At 42.3% G+C, this 18,335-nt stretch overlaps 1 protein-coding gene across 4 annotated transcripts in view; it reads right to left on the reverse strand.

Moving 5' to 3' along the window:
- Nucleotides 1-18,335, reverse strand: part of Sntg2 (syntrophin gamma 2) — a 199,956-nt gene that overhangs the window by 135,594 nt on the left and 46,027 nt on the right. For all 4 annotated transcript variants that reach the window (XM_075982096.1, XM_075982095.1, XM_075982097.1 and 1 more), the window contains exon 2: nt 10-147. In XM_075982096.1, coding sequence (XP_075838211.1) covers nt 10-147 — 138 coding nt within the window. The remainder of the gene's footprint in view (nt 1-9; nt 148-18,335) is intronic.

Genomic DNA, 18,335 nt, shown 5'->3' on the forward strand with positions numbered 1-18,335 from the left:
AGCACTTACATTCGCACCAGGAGGGGCTCCCCCGATGCAGACGACATCTTGCTTCTGGATAGTCAGCACCTCTTTAGTCAGCTTCAGCCGGACGTCGTAGGCATTCTCCAGCCCTTCGTCATACAGCAAGGCCAGCGCAGTTTTGGTCTGAGGAAGCAAAGCGGTGACATTAACAAGTAAGTTCAGTTCTCTGCAAAGAGAGGTGATAGGACTTCCTCTCACGCCACCTTCTACCCTGCGCACACATACGTCTCTTCATTCATGGCAGAATTGCGATGGATTTACAGATCTATCTTGAGTAGATCTCTCTGGAAAGCTGGACTTTCCTTGGACTCTACAAACACTGAGTGGGATTTTTTCCAACTTCCTGAGACATGCTTCCCCATCCTCAAATCAGAGATGCTGAGTGATCCTGGTCTCCATTTGCAACAGGCATTCAGGGTAGCAGGGCAACATCACCAGCTCTAGATGGGAAACTGCAGGACACGGAGAGTCCCTGGGGGCCAACACCCAGAACAATGAGAACCTGTCTAGCAGCTGCAGACCATGACACAGGGGCTGTCACCAAGGAAAACCACACAAGGCCTAAGAAAAGAGCTCACACTGTAGAGGACAAGCAGGACTCTCAGTGGACAAGGAAAGATGAAGTACCAATTCATGCAATGTCGGTATGTCAAGCCCACAGTCACATGGGATATTAATTTCAGCAAATTCATTGAGCCAAGCAGCTTGCACCAGTGAGTTGTCTTAGTGAGAGAAATCCCTGTGCCCAGAGACTCAGGAATGGAAACAACAGGAATCCATTCAGAAGAGAGAACAGTTGTGCAGGATGACAGCCAAGGAAAGGGTGCTGGCCCTTTAACAAGAGGCTATGATATTATAATTACACATTTTGGGATGGTTATTCTCTGTGGCCTGCTTGGCTGGATGGAGAAGTGCCTAGAAGACTCTAAGTGGAGTTTTCCTGAGGGTGTCTCTAGAGAGGACAAGATCAGGTCGTCTCTGAGGTGATCCGTGGTATAATCCACGGATGGAGCCAGAGCCAGAATTCAGACCACTGGAAGGTGATGGGACTGTGTAAGGCAGGTCCTCGTCAGGCAAGGTGGTTCCCTGAAGGCACATTATTGAAAGGAACATCTTGGCCTGTCCACTTCCTGTTCTTCTCTGTGTTCTGATGCCAGTAGGTCACCCACACGCCACAGCACCCAAGATACTCTAATTCATCACAGCCCGAAGCAACAGCATTGCCATGGAAACCTCTGTCATTGTGACTCAGTGTAATCCTCCTGCCTCATGGTGTTATCACGAACGTTCTCACAGCTACTGAGACTGACGAGCACACATTTTAATATTTAACACCATCCATTTAAAAGTTCATCAAGTAGATCAAGCAGGACTCAATAATAAGACCTGACATGGGCTGTTTGCTGCCTTCCTTTGCCCTATGATCCAGGTGACACCAGGAAATCCAGCTCCTCAAATGTTTAAAAAAAAAGTCAGGAACAAAACCAATTTGGAGATAATTAAGCTTTCTAAGTCAAAACTATAATTTTGCTCAAATCATTTCCTCCTATGAAAACATTCACTTACCCCCAACTATAATTAGCTTGGCAGACATAATTGTGTGCTTTGACACAACTTCCAGGGGGTGTGCCGGGAACTCCTTATTGCACCTCTGCAGACCCTGACCACTATTCTCAGAAAACTCACCAGTGTAGTCCAGATACCAGGCTGTGAGGAGGTCACAGCTGGCACCACATCCAGGCACAGTGGAAAAAGAAACTCGCTCCTTCCTGCCCAGTGCTAACCCAGCACTCTAATGTCTGCACCACGGCTCCAGCAACCAGCCTTCTTTAACGAGATAGTCAGGGACCTTTCCCTTCACCCAGTACCCAAAATTAAAGTTACCTTAATCTACTTCTTTAAAGTAAACTTAGACTTTCTCACTCATAAGGAAATTAAAAACCTAATAAAGAACAAACCCCCATCTCTTCTATAGTTTTCCATTCTAGGGTGGACAGTGTCATTGCCCAGGTGTATGTGGCCCTCTGACTGCCATGTCTGAATTTCCAACAAGCCCTTTGAAGCATGCCCTATATGGGAATACACCTAATTCTGCAGCCATAGAATCCATTATTGTCCTGAGCCTTCCTGCTGCCACCCAGGCCCCACATGCAAGCTTTATCATGGTGCCCAGGGAAGCCTGCTAAGATGGTCCATATGGCCTCATTCTTCTAGAAAAAAAACCCCAGGGGTCTCCACCTCACAGGAAATGCCACATTGCGTTCTGCACTGCTGTGGGCTTTGGTTCCCTCTGGTACCTCTTTGCTTCTACCTCAGCCATTCTGCTGCCCTGGGGGCCACCAACACTGCAGTCCCGGCCCACCTGTTCTTTGCTAATCCCATGCAGCTCCCCTTCACTGCCTGAAGGGTCAACACTAAGGTAAAAAAAATATCCTGACACTATCTATCTCCTGTAATGCCCCCAGTGTCCTGGTTCCCTTCTCTACTCTGCTTCCTTTTGGGATCTGCAGAAGGAGAGTTCTTGCTCCAGGAGGATCCTACTACTCTGCTCAAGGCTGGCTTCAGGTTCCTACAGTCAGAGTCAGTACTCCTAGGACAGAGAAATGTTCCTCTCCCCAGTGAGATCCAAGAATAAAATCTTTCCTTCCCTCCCTCCTCTTTTTCTTCCTCCTTGTTCCTTTCTCTCACATAGTGTAGTGTCCTGGGTTATCCTGACTTAAAAGCTGAAATACATTGATTCACTGCACAGAAATAGTCAACATTTCTATGACAAGAATACCATATACAAAAATGTGAACACACAGCAGACAATAGGTTAGTATAAATAGTCTTACTCGTCAGGGTAGAAAATGAACATTCTGTTAAATTGAGAAAAGAACTTGAATACAATTCCCAAGTGATCTAAAAATTCACTCCAGAGAGAGAGTAACTTGAACAATAAATGATCATAGATAACAGGAGAGTCATATTTATGTGTAAATGCAAGCTTGTGAGTGAAGGTAGGTATGCACAGGATTTACAAAGATGGGCTTTTTAAAAATCGTATTCCAAGCAGAGGCAGGCCATTTTTAAGGTTTGAGCATGTATCATACATTACTGCTGATCTAAATCTTCCAGATTATAGCTCTCTATGTTCAACCCTTGCCTGTTGAAGTTGATTTCCCTTCAAGGAATTTAAGGTAGGCCTCCATGGATTTAGAAAAATGATAGACATTGTATAGTTCTCATTCATTTGCGCCTCTGGGTGTATCTCTAGGGTACAGCCACTTACGGATGTCTCTGTCACAAGGGCACCCAAAACGTTTAGTAATTCAGAGGACATGGATGTCAGAGCCCCCAGGATTAAAAGAAGCATCTGTGGCCATCCCACTGTCCGAAGGATGAAAATGGGGACAAGTTAGAAGATTTTCCTGCTTCATTTAGAACTGAGTATGCCTTCAGTGCACTGCTGACATTAACTGAATGACAAAATAAACAACAGATGCCAAGGGAAACTTGAAATCAACCAGCTACTAAGTGAAGAAAGGAAAGGAACTCAACCAGTCTTCGTCCCAGGCTCTTCAGAATGGGAGGCAGACAAAATGTTCCTTTAGCTTTGGTTCTGGAAGTGTAAAACTGAGGTGACTCTAAGTGACACATTGTGTTAGAGAATTCTAAGGCCTTCATCACATTTCCTACGTGGTTAGGAAAGCTTTCTAAACGTCAAGACCTCGTGAGTGAAGTCAGCTCGCCAATTGTGCAGCCAGCCTTGTGAACGAGCTGCTGCCTATTAACATGTGCGTACGTCAGGGCAACATACAGACCAGTTTATTATGTTGATCTTATGGTTGTGATACTTCTGAGAACCAAGCACTTGGCTTCGGTATTTCTGTCCTTGACAGTGTAAGTCTCTATAGGTGTGAGGCCTATAGCTTGCCAACTGTGAAGCACGCTCTAGGCCCCCATGAAGCTACCAGCTAGGCTCTACGATTTGTTCATGGACATTCCCCTTCATTTTCACAACAGGGTCATCACCAGAGATCAACAGGTCATCGAAGCCTGACCCAGATTATCTGAAAGGTTCGCTCTGTGAACCTGAACATCAACACTACGTGTTCGTGCTGTACATACATCCCAACAGATTTCAGGGTTATCGAAAAATGGCTGCTTGGTGGTGAGGGTGGGACTTGTACAGCATTTAAAATAATTTTATCAGTCAACCTCAACCTAACCACAAAGCAAAGATCTGAGGCTAGGAACCCAACAGTGACTGAGTAAGAAGAGGGTGCTATCCCCCAACTGGGTGGACAGCCTCTGCGTTTCTACGTAAGTAGCTACCTCTGCGTGCAAAGCACCTGGAAGTTCTGTGTCTCTGGCAAATGTGCCGCATGGCCATGCCACACCTGCAGCCCAGGGCCACTTTTCACCAACGACTGTGCCATTTTCTATCCAAAAACTGCTTGGTGAGGTGAGAACTCCCTCAGGAACAGCATCAGATGGAGAGGGAATGTTTTCCTCACCTGCTTTACCCCTCCCCCACTCCAGAGCCCCAACTCAGGGTCATGGAAAAGTATGCAGAGGCCAAGAACTCTTAGCCCGGAGCAGGCTCATCACGTTCTTTCCTATTATCCCCAGCTGCAGATTATCCCAGTCCACAGCCACGCCACTACTCCTATTATAGAGTAGGGATCCCACCAGAATATAATTGTTTCTCCCATATTGGACAGTTTAGGCAATGTAAATTAGAAGATGTGACAATGATTCCTCCCCTACTTTTGTCCTGAATCCTATATATTATGGTGCCTTTGCTTGCTGTGAACGAAAGTTTCTGGAGGTGCCACATGTATGGTAAAGACCCTGCTAAGCAGAAGGAGCAGAAGGTAGCAAACCCAAGCCCAGTTATCTTGGGCTGTCTTCAGACCCTTAAAAGCCTTCATGGCCTACATCTGTTTCTGACTCACCATCTTTGATGACCATGTGATATATTTTGAGATGGATTGACTTCACAGCAGAGTAACCTTCACAACCTCAAAGCTAAGGGTATCATCAGACAGCATCTGAAACTCAGAGACTTCCCAGTTTTGCTTAACCTGCTTGCTTGATGGTTCCCCCAGTGTGTTTGAAAACTGCCTTGATTTATAATGTTCTTTTGTTCTGTTACTATAAAAACATTAGCAAGCTGTTACCACATTGAGGCACAGTATTTGGGGCAAGCTGAATGTGTGTTCCTGGGCTATCATCACTCACATTTGGCTCTAAAATAAACAGCCTCTTGCTCCCCCTGAGGTGAGAGCTATGTTTTGTATCAACACAACATTCAGCTTACAATAAAGTGACAGTTTTGTTGCGGAGATAAATCTGTATGTTGTTATTTCAGGGTTAAGGCATGCAGTCGTTTATGAACATTGAATTCAAGTTCCAATGTAGACACGGCGACTGTTAGACACATAAACATCCCCTGGCCTCACTTCACCACGCACTCCTCACTGTGAGGACATAAAGGCTCTGATTACACTTCTGAGCGTTAGACAGGACAAACTGTTCTTTTATCTTGCGTGTGGTATGCATGCGTGTGTGTGGGCACACATATGTGTGAGTGTGCATATAGTGAACAGCTTTGGGTGCTGTTCCTCGGTTGTTTGTTCACCTCATTTTGAGACAGGGTCTCTCACTGGTTTGGAACTCACCACTTAGGCTAGAATGAAGTTTGACCCACCACTTCAGTAAAATGTCAGGCATGGCAGCATGTACCTGTAATCCCAGCACCTAGCCGGGAGAGACAAGTGGCTTGCTACCGCTTACTGGCCAGCTAGTCTAAACTGCTTGGAGAGACCCAGGTTCCAGTGAGACACCCTGTCTCAAAAAACAATGCAGGCAGTATCTGAGGACTGGCATCAGAGGGTGACCTCTGATTTCTATATACGTAAGCACAAACATCACACACACACAAACACATTCAACATGCGTGTGTAAAAGAAAACAGAAGGAATATTCAAGTGCTGAGCAGAAAGTAAAATGTACTTTAATGAACACTGTGCATACAGGAGGAAACACCTAGTGTTAGCACTGACACGATGGTTAGCTGGTCACCAGATGAAGTTGTTTCTATTTAGTGTTATAGTAAAATCATTATTCCTGCAACTTAGTCATTGACCACTGGACACTATATAGTAAGATTGTTTATATGCGTAATTTCCATTGAAGTAGTTTTATAACCAATAGGATTTGTTCTTCAGTAACTGGGATACCAAATCAAATAGAAATTAGATTTCTCAGCATAAGCCAAACTTCTCATCAGTGACCTTGAGGGGATTTTGAAGGTTGTCCCAACTATCGTTATTTGACTGATTACCATGAAAAACCCACTATATGAACATGAGACAAAAAACAAGGGACACACAACAAATAGAAAACTCTAGGATACAGTCCAAAGCATTTCCTTACCATATCATACCGCATGACATCATAACATTAGAGAGCATTGTGCTCACATGCACGGCATGGTACACGTGGGGAAGTCAGAGGACAAGTTTGCTGAGTGATTCTCTCCCTCTGCCTTTACTTGGGTCCCAAGAGTCAAACTCAGGTCAGCAGGGTGGTACGTTAGATGCGTTTACCCACAGAGTTACATCACTGACCCACCCAAAACAGTTTTAAGAGGTACGCTTATAGCTATAAGTTCCTATATTAAAAAGAAAAAGACATCAATCTGATTACAGGGAAAGGCCATTTCAGACACCGTCTCCACCATTGCTAGGAGTCTTAGCTAGGGTTGTCCTTGTGTATTCCAGAGAGTTTCCCTAATCCCATAATGGTTCCCTCTATCTAGATATCCCTTTCCTTGATCTCCTTCTCTGTCCCTCCCTCAACTCAACCAGCCCTTTCCCTCCTGTCCTCCTCTCCAGACCCCTTAAACTTTCCTTCCCCTCCTCCCACTTACCCAATCAATCTTATCTATTTCCCCTTCCCAGGGGCATCCATGCTTGTCTCTCAGAACCTTTATCCAGTAACTGATGGAAACCCATGCAGAGATCCACAGCTAAGCACTGGGCCAAGCTCCCCAGAGTCCAGTTGAAGAGAGGGAGGAGGGATTATATGAGCAAAAGGGTCAAGACCATGACCCACAGAGACAGCTGACCCGAGCTAGTGGGAGCTCACTGACTCTGGACTTGCAGCTACAAAAACCTGAATAGGACCAAACTAGGCCCTCTGAATGTGGGTGAGAGTTTTGTGGCTTAGGCAATCTGTGGGACCACTGGCAGGGGGCCCAGGATTTATCCCCAGGGCATGACCTGGCATTTTGGAGCCCATTCCAAAAGGGATATATAGGGATACCTTGCTCAGCCTAGATACGGGGGGGGGGGGGAGACTGATCCTTTCTCAACTTGATATACTAGACGTTTACTCCCCATGGGAGGTCTTACCCTTTTTGAGGAGTGGATGGGGAACTGGGTGGAAGGAAGGTGGAGGTGAGCAGCAGGAGGGGAAGGATGGGGAACTGTCATTGGTATGGGAAAAAAAAAACCTCTTAAAGAAATTTAAAAAAGAAAAAGACAATATAAATATCTTTACATTATGCTTCAAGGATATAAAAAAGTGACAAACTAAACCTCAAATTTATATAATTAAAAAAACAGAACAAATTATAAAATTCACAAGGAAAAAAATGAATGAATCTAAGAATCAATTTTTAGTTTTCTTTGAGGTTAAATAATCCCTTTTCTAGATGGAGGAGAAAACGAGGGATATTCAAATATTGAGTGGAAGTACAAATGTGTATTTCAGCAGCAAGGGGAAGGAGAAACCATCACAAACTCATGACATATGGATAAGGTGATGATGAAGGAGGAACCATCACAAACTCATGACATATGGATAAGGTGATGATGAAGAAAAATATCAGTAGGGCTAAGGACAACCACAGACCAACAAGTTGGGTATCCTAGAGGAGGTAAACATCCTCTTAGGCTAATATACCATAACATGCTTTAACTGAGAATAGATGGGAACCCCTGGACAGAGCAATAGTAAACAGAATACTGACACACTAATTAAAAGATCCCCACATAGAGAAGACCACGTACAGGTGGCTTCTCGGCTGAATTCTATCAAACTTTCAAAGATGAATTAAAGTCAGCATTCCCAAACTCTCAAAGTACAGGACCAAAAGGAATACTTTGAAATATACTTTATGATGCTAGTACCTCACACCAGACTGACAAAGACACCACAAAAAAATAACCTATATGTCCAACATTGAAGCTATGTCCTCCATGAAATATCAGTAAATAAAATCAGTATTATATCAAACACAGTATGTGTTACGGCTAAGTAGGATGCATCCCTGGCATACAAGGATGGTTTGACAGATATAAAACAATGTAATACATCATGTTACCATAAAAGTTAAAAACCAAATAATCATCTCTGTCTACATAGATAAAGTATTTGATAATTCTATAACCTTCATTGATTAAAAAAAGAAACATCAATGTGGATACAGAAGGACATTTCCTCAACAATGGGAACATCATAAAAATCTCCCCACTAACATCACCAACTGTGGGAAGACTGAGGGTTTCATGCATCTGAGCTTATAGTGGACAAATAACAGTCTCTGTAATAATTGGTGCTGGTCAAATGGGATTTCCATGTGCAAAAGAGAGGAACTGAACTTGCATGTTCCATCATATTCCAAAACCCAGAATGCTTGTAAGATGCAGCCATAACTCCAGAACCAGGAACCTCTTGAAAGAAAATTTCAAAAGTTTCTTGATATTGGTCTGGCAATGATTTTTGGAAGGAGTATCACAAAACACATCAGGCTACATCAGCAAAACAATAATAGTAGGTAATAACAATAATAATAAAATTATGATAAATAGGATTGTAGTAAACTAAGATTGACCCATACCCAAAGGAAATAATAAGCAAAATGAAAAGAGAAGTCACAGACTGAGAAACAATGAAAGATATACAATTGATAAGGAGTTAACTTGAAATTCCCAAACAGCTCATACAATTTAATAGCCACAAATAAACTGACTAAACACTATACAAAAGTCCTGAGTAGATGCTGCCTCCAGAGAGGATGCAGGGGACCAAGAAGTGTGCAGAAAGATGCTCAACAGGTTGGAGAGATGGTTCAGAGGTTAAGAGCACTGGTTGCTCTTCCAGAGGTCCCAAGTTCAATTCCCAGCAACCACATGGTGGCTTACAACCATCTGTAATGAGACCTGGTGCCCTCTTCTGGCACATAGACATACATGCAAGTGGAACACTATGTACATAATAAATAAATAAATTTTTTTAAAAAAGAAAGATGCTCAACATTATGAGTACCAATTAAAGCCATGCTGCAATGTCACCTCTCACTCAGTAGAATAGCTATTATGAAAGTCAAGAGAGAGGGAAGGGTGTATTTAAGTGGTAGAACACTTGCCTGGCATGCCCAAAGCTAGGCGAAATCACAAACAATGGGGAAAAAAGTCAAGAGAGGGAGAATATAGTTGGAATAACCATTATGGAAAAGAGTATGTGAATGCATTGGAACACCGGACTGAAATCCCAAGGTCCAAATCAGGAGCAGAAGGAGAGAGAGCAGGAGCAAGGAACTCAGGACCGCTTGGGGTGCACCCACACACTGAGACAATGGGGATGTTCTATTGGGAACTCACCAAGGCCAGCTGGCCTGGGTCTGAAAAAGCATGGGATAAAACCAGACTTGCTGAACATAGTGGACAATGAGGACTACTGAGAACTCAAGAACAACGGCACTGGGTTTTAATCCTACTGCACGCACTGGCTTTGTGGGAGCCTAGGCAGTTTGGATGCTCACCTAACTAGACTTGGAAGGAGGTGGGTGGTCCTTGGACTTCCCACAGGGCAGGGAACCCTGATTGCTCTTTGGGCTGATGAGGGAGGGGGAGTTGATCGGGGTAGGGGGAGGGAAATGGGAGGCGGTGGCAGGGAGGAGGCAGAAATCTTTAATAAATAAATAAAAAATAAAAAGAAAAAAAGAAAAAAAAGAATATGTGAATGCCTCAGAAAACTAAAGACATATCTGCCATGTCACCCAGTCAATCCCCCCAACTGTGTACACTGAAACTTTAACAAATCAAATTATCACACCACAGTGACAGCGTCACCCCCATGTTTAAGAAACATCTGTCTCAAACTGTGAAAACAATCTACATTTCTACCAATGGATGAATGGATACAATAATTAGGTTATATGCATACATACCTGAAAATTACTCGAACTTAACAAAGGAAGAGATCCTATCATTTGTGTTAGCACATGTGAAAGACACTGTGATCAATTTTCTTAAGTAGATGCAGAAATGCAAGCGTGGCATGGTTTCACTTATGTGTGAAGTCTTAAAAATAAACACATGAAACACATGGACAGAATGAGAATCTATCAGGAGTGGGACAGGGGAAAGGTGGCAACATAGGTCAGAAGACACGCAAGGCTGGGCAGATAAGGGTCATCATGGAGATCAGATTTACAACGGAATGCTTTTGAGATTTCTGTTAAATGGGTGAATTCCAGCTGCTCCTCCAAAACATATGGGTTACTCGACAAGATGGTGGGTATGTTGCCTTGCTTCTCTGAAGTAACCATTTCATGGCTGTACCTTATAATCTCATGAGAAACACCTTTAATACACAGAGTGAGGTTTAAATATATTCAAATGCACACATCTGAGAATAAGATGAAAAATATAAGGTTCATGATTTGAAAACTACTGCTAAATTCAGAGGTAAAATAATTTGAATTTTTAAACTGCACAAATCTATAGCAAGCACATCACGGCATAAAAGACACATGTCATGGAAGGTAACTATTAAGCAAATACCACACAGGAGAAAACTAGCTCCCTGCATGCCATTACCCGAAATGGCCACATAGGTTGCATTGACACACCTCTGGGGGCACTGTACCTCAGTGTGCCTGGAGACAAAGCCAATTTATATCTTGTTTTAAAATAATTATGAGTGACTTCCCCTTTAGATGTTTGCACAATCACTTCCTCAGTGACCCAGACATGGGAGAGACTGTGTAAGGGGCCGTGAAGGAGGAGACCTGGTGTCCACTTCCCAGTGGACAGTGGTGAAGGAACACTGCAAACCCACGGGAGATTGTACTGTTCTCATGTTCAGGGAAGGAGGTTTTTCTCATGTTACTAAGGTAACCTGAAGTTTCATATTAAACACCTGGAGAGATAAGTCTCGTTTGTAGGTTTCACTTAGTGACCTTCCTACCACCCTCTTGATTTGTATGAAATCTCAGAAATGGCTCTCACGCTTGGTTTTGACCTGGAATGTCTTTTGTTTTCTCTTTTTGTGAAGCATGTTCCTTATAAACACCACACTGCTAAATCTCACCATTTATCAAAATTTTCAGCAGTCATTCTTTTTAAGGCCTTTTAAGGTAATACCTGGTATTATTTGCTTTAAATATACCATGGTTGGTCCTTGTTTTCTGTTGGAATCTTAATTTTTTTTCTTCCTCTTTACAGAAGTTATCTCTCTAGAGGCAGTAAGGTAAAAGGTAAGACTAAACTGGTATGCAAATGTTAGAACACAGAGATCATATTTTAATTAATAGCCAGGAGGCCACGCCCAAGCTTGGAGACCAAGAACACCTACAAGGTTGGTGACTGGCAATGCCAGTGGGGTTGACACGAATCAGTAAAACAATTCAGCAGCAGCAGCTGACAAGTCAAAGACAAGGAAACGAGGGCTTCAATGTGTGACTACTCACCAATTTGGGAAGCTAGCACATGAGCAGGTTTTGATCACCTCCTGGGGGACAGGTATTGGGTATGCGTGCATGTACTCAATTTCCTCAAACGTAATATCCCCAGAGAATGAAGCAATCTCAATAGGCATCATCTTGACCCCCAAGCAAGCAGTTCAATAGGTTCTTTCTCTCCTGGGCCCTTCCTCTCTAGGGAGTTTTTCTCCTTGGTCTTGATTACACTTAATACAGCTTGATCTCACTTTGCTCCTGTGTGGCCCTGGCTTTAATCATCATCAGTATGAGACAGTGAGCTGAAGAGCCAGTGTCTTGGGTTGATTTCGAGTGGTCATTGATTGGCCAGAAGCTGAGATTTTGAGTCAAGGACATCTGGGCTGGGAAAGGTTCCATCACCCTGGCCTTCTTTCCTTCCTTCTTGGAATGAATCAATCATGCCTGACTCAAGTTCATCATATTTACTGATTCCTTTTAGCTACACCTCTTTGTGGTACTTTTAAGAATTTCTCTAGAGATGAAAATGCTCTAATACCATCTCTGCCTTCTGCTGCTCCAGCAGCCACACTCATCAGCCTGTCCCAGAACCAAGGTAGGTAGTAGAGACATACCCTGCACATAGGGGCTTTTCTCCATGTTCTGTTCACAATGAGCAGAGTACCACATAACTGCAGAGGCAAGAAAATAGCATCTCCTTTCCCAGGTTCAAAACACAGAAAAGCTCTATGAACACTACAGGGGTGCCATTGTGAGGGATGGTGTTAGAAGCATAAATAATGTCTGAAAAAGTTGTAAAAAATCATATTATTAACTACCTCACTTTCTAATTAGACCTATGACCTGACCTGCACAACAAGAAGAAAATCGTCCTCGTAGTGGAAGCCTAGCCAAATATTCAATGTTAGTGAAGTCATAAATCACTTTACTAAACCGGCATAAACCCTAACTACATTCTGAATATTTGTCCTTTTCCTATAGATAAGTGTAGTCCTCATCCCTTGGGGTAGCTTGAATATAATTGGCACCCATTACCTCATAGTGAGTGGCACTATTAGGTGGTGTAGTTTTAGCTGAAGTGGGTATGTCTTTCTAGAAGGAAGTGTGTCACTGTGGGGGCAGACTTTGAGGTTTTCTCTACTCAGGATACTACCAAATGCATTAACCAACTTCCTGTTGCCTGTAAGATGTAAGACTCTTAACTACTACTCTGGCACCAAGTCTGCCTGCATCCTGCTGTGCTCCTTGTCATGATAATGGACTGAGCCTCTGAAACAGTTAGTGAGCCATCTCAATTAAATGTTTTCCTTATAAGAGTTGCCATGGCCATGTCTCTTCATAGCAATAAACCCTAAGAGAGCCCTCATCAATTAAACTTCTCTTTGCAACAGACAGAGATCTCTATAGAAAACCACTACCAAACCAAATGCAGAGTTGTGAAGCCCAGGCCCACAGGATACATCTATTTACAAACACAATTTTCTGCACAGAATGCTCAGGGGTCTTTGCAGAAAAGTGGGTAAGCAGATTTTAAGAGGCAGAGGGATAGATATAAATTTGGTGAGAGATTGTGTCCCCAAGAATGTCAGAAAATATATACCCATAAAATCTCTTCAGCGTGACAGTCTAAATATGAACTGAACAAGGATGGCATCAACAGACATGCTAACACAGACATGTAAAGTTCATGGAACCTCAATGCTAGATAAAAAAAACTACAAGCAGCCAATGAAAGCTGAGAGCAAGAGACACAGTCTTTTTTAAGAAAGAACATACCAACTGGTTATTCAGTATCAAATGATTATCTTTAAAACTACACACACACAAACACACATGTACACACACTCCACCACTACTACCACCAGCAACATCAACAAAGAGCTAAAAGAGGTCATGAATTTCAAAGAGAGAGGAGGAGTATGAGGATGTATAGGAGGGTTTAGAAGGAGGAAGGCAAAGGGAAGGGGAAAGTACTTATAATCTCAAAAAATAAACAATAAAAAAACTCACAGTCTTGTGGAGAGATACAAATCAAACCTGTAACTAGAGGTTTCTCTCTAGCTTGCCAGGTCTGAAGAACCTCTCAGAGACCTAATATTAATTACACTGTTTTGGCCTATTAGCTCAGGCTTATTATTAATTAGCTCTTACAACTAAATTAACCCATTTCTATATATTTTACTATAAAACTTGTGGCTTCTTACCTCACATCTTGCTTCCCTAGTGGCTGCTGGCATCTCCCTGACTCCACCTTCTTTCTCCCATGGCTCTGCTTGGATTTCCCACCTGGTGTTATTCTGCCTGGCTATTGGCCAAATCAGCTTCTTTATTAACCAATGGCAATAAATCAAATTTACAGCATACAGAGAGACATCTCACAGCAAAAACCAGAAAAAGACTGGGAGAAAAGAAAGGGGAGAAAGAGGAAGAAGAGGAGGAGAAGGAGGAGAATCTGCTGTGAACAGCTGAAAAAATGAAAATATATGCATTTTCCTGTAGACCTAGTTCTAAACCTCATCAACATGTCACAAACACTGCCCAAGTCTGGATTTGGGGATACCCTTTAAGTAGAGAGAGCCTCCATCTTTCCCTTTATAAACTGAGCCGATCCTTGTGGAAGACTCAAAACCCTTCACAAGCCCAATTGACTTGATGCATATTCCAGCACATTTTCCAGAATGAGAGGCTCCCACTCACAAGTCATGAAGACCCATACCATGTTCAACCAGGAGAAAAATAAGAGGCAAGGATGGGTATGTCTGAACGCATAGCAAGCTTAACCAAATAACACATGTGTAGGGCCACATTTAAAAGTGGCCATAAAACAAACAATGCTTCTCCTCTAAGGAGAAGACTGGACGAAGAGGACAGTGCAAACATGCTGATCTGGATCTAAGTCCATGGCACTTCCCCCATGCTCTTTTCTTTATCACAATCACATGATTCAATTTTACTTTCTTTGCTTTCCTAATTTAGATTACTTACCTGAAAACATACCTTTCAGAATAGTGAATAAAACACTTCTGTACAACCCCAGAGAACATAAGACACTATCACCTACTTGTCTTGGAAAAGATGTATTCACTACTCCAGGGGTCAGTTAATTCTTCTTATGCATTAGGACTCACAGCAATATCTGCCTCCAGCTGTTCACAGAACTACCACCTAGCACAGCAGGGTTTTAGGCTGGCTCTGGTGGCAAACACTTATCAGCACTACCATACCTTTAGGGAATGTATCTATGTCATGCCAGAAAGAGAGACACAATCCCAAAGCAGAAATTTATTTTCTCAAATCCTTAAGACTCAGTCAAAATTATACTCATACTCAAAATTTCAGCTGAATTAGAGTGAGGCAAAGAAAATGCTGGACTCTGGAAGAATCAAACATATCCTTGGCAGCAGTAAGATAGCCCCAAAGATCACCAAAAAATTACATGTAGATATTCCTCAGGAGAGGAGATATTATGAAAATAGAAATCCTAGAAGGTGAATTGAAATGAACAGAAATGAAAAAGAGGGAGTTTAAAGAAGATGAAAAATATGCTAAAGTAACTTGGATTAAACCACAGTGAAATATTTCTAAGCCAAATGACAACACAATAAGAAGCCTGGCCATGCTGAGTTAGCTTAAATGCATAATACAAATGAAATAAAAATGAAAGTGCAGAGAAGATGGCAGCAATAAAATAGCCAGGTAAGGATGAACCAGCTTGTAATTGGCATTTCCAAAGTAAAGGAGCATTAATGCCCATAAATATACCAGGAAAGTATCTTCATAAAAACATAGATGTGCCCATAAAAAAAACAAGGTAAGACCAGGAGGGTGGAGGTGGGACATTATCAATGACACCCATGTCACATCTTTCTGGAGCCACTACTTTGTATTAAAGGAACAATAAAATGATAGAATTTTTCATTTTCAATAAGTAGTAAGTTTGATATCCCTGATATTTTTCAGGTTTAAAGTCACTGACACATGTAGAATTTTGCACTGAACATGAAAATTTTCAAAATGCCCGAGAGAGAAGTCAGAGTAACCTTCCTTTCCCCTGGGGATTGGGACAGGAGTTAAACATCTTTAGAGCACTGTTAAATACTGTTAAGTCACTCTGAATGAAAACCTTTATTGGAAGCATATAGCCGATTCTTCCTTTAAATAAGTTAAAATGTTGCAGGCCAGTGTGAGTTCACTCCCTAATTAGCAATTGTTAGACCCTTTCCTGGTGGCTGGTTGGTTTAGTGAAGGTCTGTCAGCCAAGCAGCCAGCTTAACAGCTCTCACGGGAGCACCATTTTCTTCAGACACTCCGGATGTCTTGACAAAGCTTGCTCCTGAAGCACAAGTCTGTCTCCAGATGGCACACCAACCAGGACAGCTCCTGCTTAAAGTTTTGCCATAACAACCCTAAGTGGACTCTTGAAGAGCCTGTAGTCAATTGTTAAAACCAAACCAGAGGAGAATCACCTTCCCTGATGGCCTATCAGAAGACCTAGGACTGGTGGAAACATAGTAGTCCATTTGCATGACAGTAGTCTTGATTGGTGCAAACACCCCGGTCATTCTGTCTTTCTAGATTTGGAGCCAGGTTGCTTCAAGGATTACAATAACTGGCAAGTGCTTTCACAAATCTATAGCTTCCTACACTCATATCCAAAAGTCTCCTGAAGGCTAGAATGGAAATACATCTGTTTTTACATCTGTTTAAAGGGTTTGGGTCATTACTATGCTTTCACACAAGACCCTATGTCATTATTAGCCACTTCCTCCAAACATTTCTGTAAAGATAAACATGATACAAATTCCTCCAGAAGACAGGAGGATAAGAAACACCATGAAACTCCATCAGAAATACAAAACCCAGAAAGGATCCACATATGTGTGTCCACCTGTTTGTGGTAAGACAGCCTTTGCAGTGAAGTATGGAAAAAATATTTAAAACATTTGCACCTGATAGAAAAATGAAGCATGGCGAATAAAATCAAGTGCTGCTTAACTGCACAGCCACCTATGAAAGGCAAATCAGTAAACAATTTTTTAAAAATCTTCATTAACGTGGAGTGGATGAAGATTCCTTAAGCCTCACAGAATATGCTCTAAGCTGTAATTCAGAAATTGATAAGTTACTCTGCATTGCAACTGAAACAATTTGTTCCATTGAAGACATTGCTATGAGAAGAGGGAGGGACCCACATAGACAGCTCCTCTGCTTCTCCTGTGTTGGTCTCCTTTACCACACACAGTCAGGAGACCCATAAATACAACGTGTACAAAAGTCCTGCATCTATGTGCTTCTTTCCCTTCTGTTGCTGTGATAGTCACAACAACCAAAGAAACTTAAGAAAGAAAGGCTTTTTTACTTTACACTTGCAGGACCTGTTCACCATTGAGGGAACCCGGAGCATTAACCACGAAGGGATCAGGCTTACTGGTTGGCCTCACACAGCAGCTTTCGAATACAGTCCAGGCCCACCTACCTAGGAATGGCACTGTCCACAGCACACTGGGCCCTCCTATGTCAATTAGAAACTACAAGGTTTTATAGGCATACTGGCGGGCCAATCTGATATGGTAATTTTGCACCTGAAGTTCCCATAGTTACTGCCAGGCTATATGGTACATTGACAGCTGAAAATAACTGGGAAGGAAAATCATTCAGAATAAAAGGCTATAATTAGTAAAGCCATAAATAGGCATAAAAGAGATTACCACAATCCAATGAGGGTTGGGGGCAAAGCAGGCAATTGATCTGAACTGTCACCTCATCAGGAAGAGATACAGATGGCAACTCAGTCTAAGAAAAGGTGCTCGATCCTATCTTCCCAGTAAATACTACTGAAAAGACCGAGAGTTGTAGCATAACCTGCAAACACCTAGGAGGATGGGAGCAAAGGAATCTGTCACTCACAGATGGCAGAGGCAGCCCCTAGGAATAGAGGTTGGCAGCTTCTCACACACCCATATGTATGTGTGCCACATGCCCAGCAATTTTTCTCTTCAGTGTTTATATAGTTCAGAAATTGTATATACACAGGAATGTGTATGTGCAGCAGCTTTCTCTCTTGGAAGTAACCAGGATGTTACTCAGTAGACGAGAGAAATAACGTGTGTTTCACCCAGACCGAGGAGTTTACTCAGCACTAAAAACCAAAGGGCTATTAAGCCGTAAATCAGGCATGAAGATCCAAAACATCGCTCAACAAAATAAACCAAAGAATGTTTGGCCTCTCCAATAGGGTTAGAGTTTGGAAAGACCAAACTCCAATCAGTATGTGGAGTTTGTCTTTTTAAAAATCCATGTTGTTTTTTTTCTTTTTACAAAACATATTAATTATATACAATAGCAAATTTCAATATTTCACATTCATACACATATATAATGTACTTTAAAAAATAATATTTACCCCCATTACTTTCTCTTGTTCTCCTTTCAGTCCTGCTGCCGCTTTCTCTTCCCAAGTAGGCCACCCAGTCCTCATTCTCCTTTCATGGTGTGTGTGTGTGTGTGTGTGTGTGTGTGTGTGTGTGTGTGTGTGTGTGTGTGTGTGATACCCAATGAGGCTCACTGAGTTCAC

Source organism: Microtus pennsylvanicus, chromosome 8, assembly GCF_037038515.1.
Source record: "Microtus pennsylvanicus isolate mMicPen1 chromosome 8, mMicPen1.hap1, whole genome shotgun sequence".
Lineage (NCBI taxonomy): Eukaryota > Metazoa > Chordata > Mammalia > Rodentia > Cricetidae > Microtus > Microtus pennsylvanicus.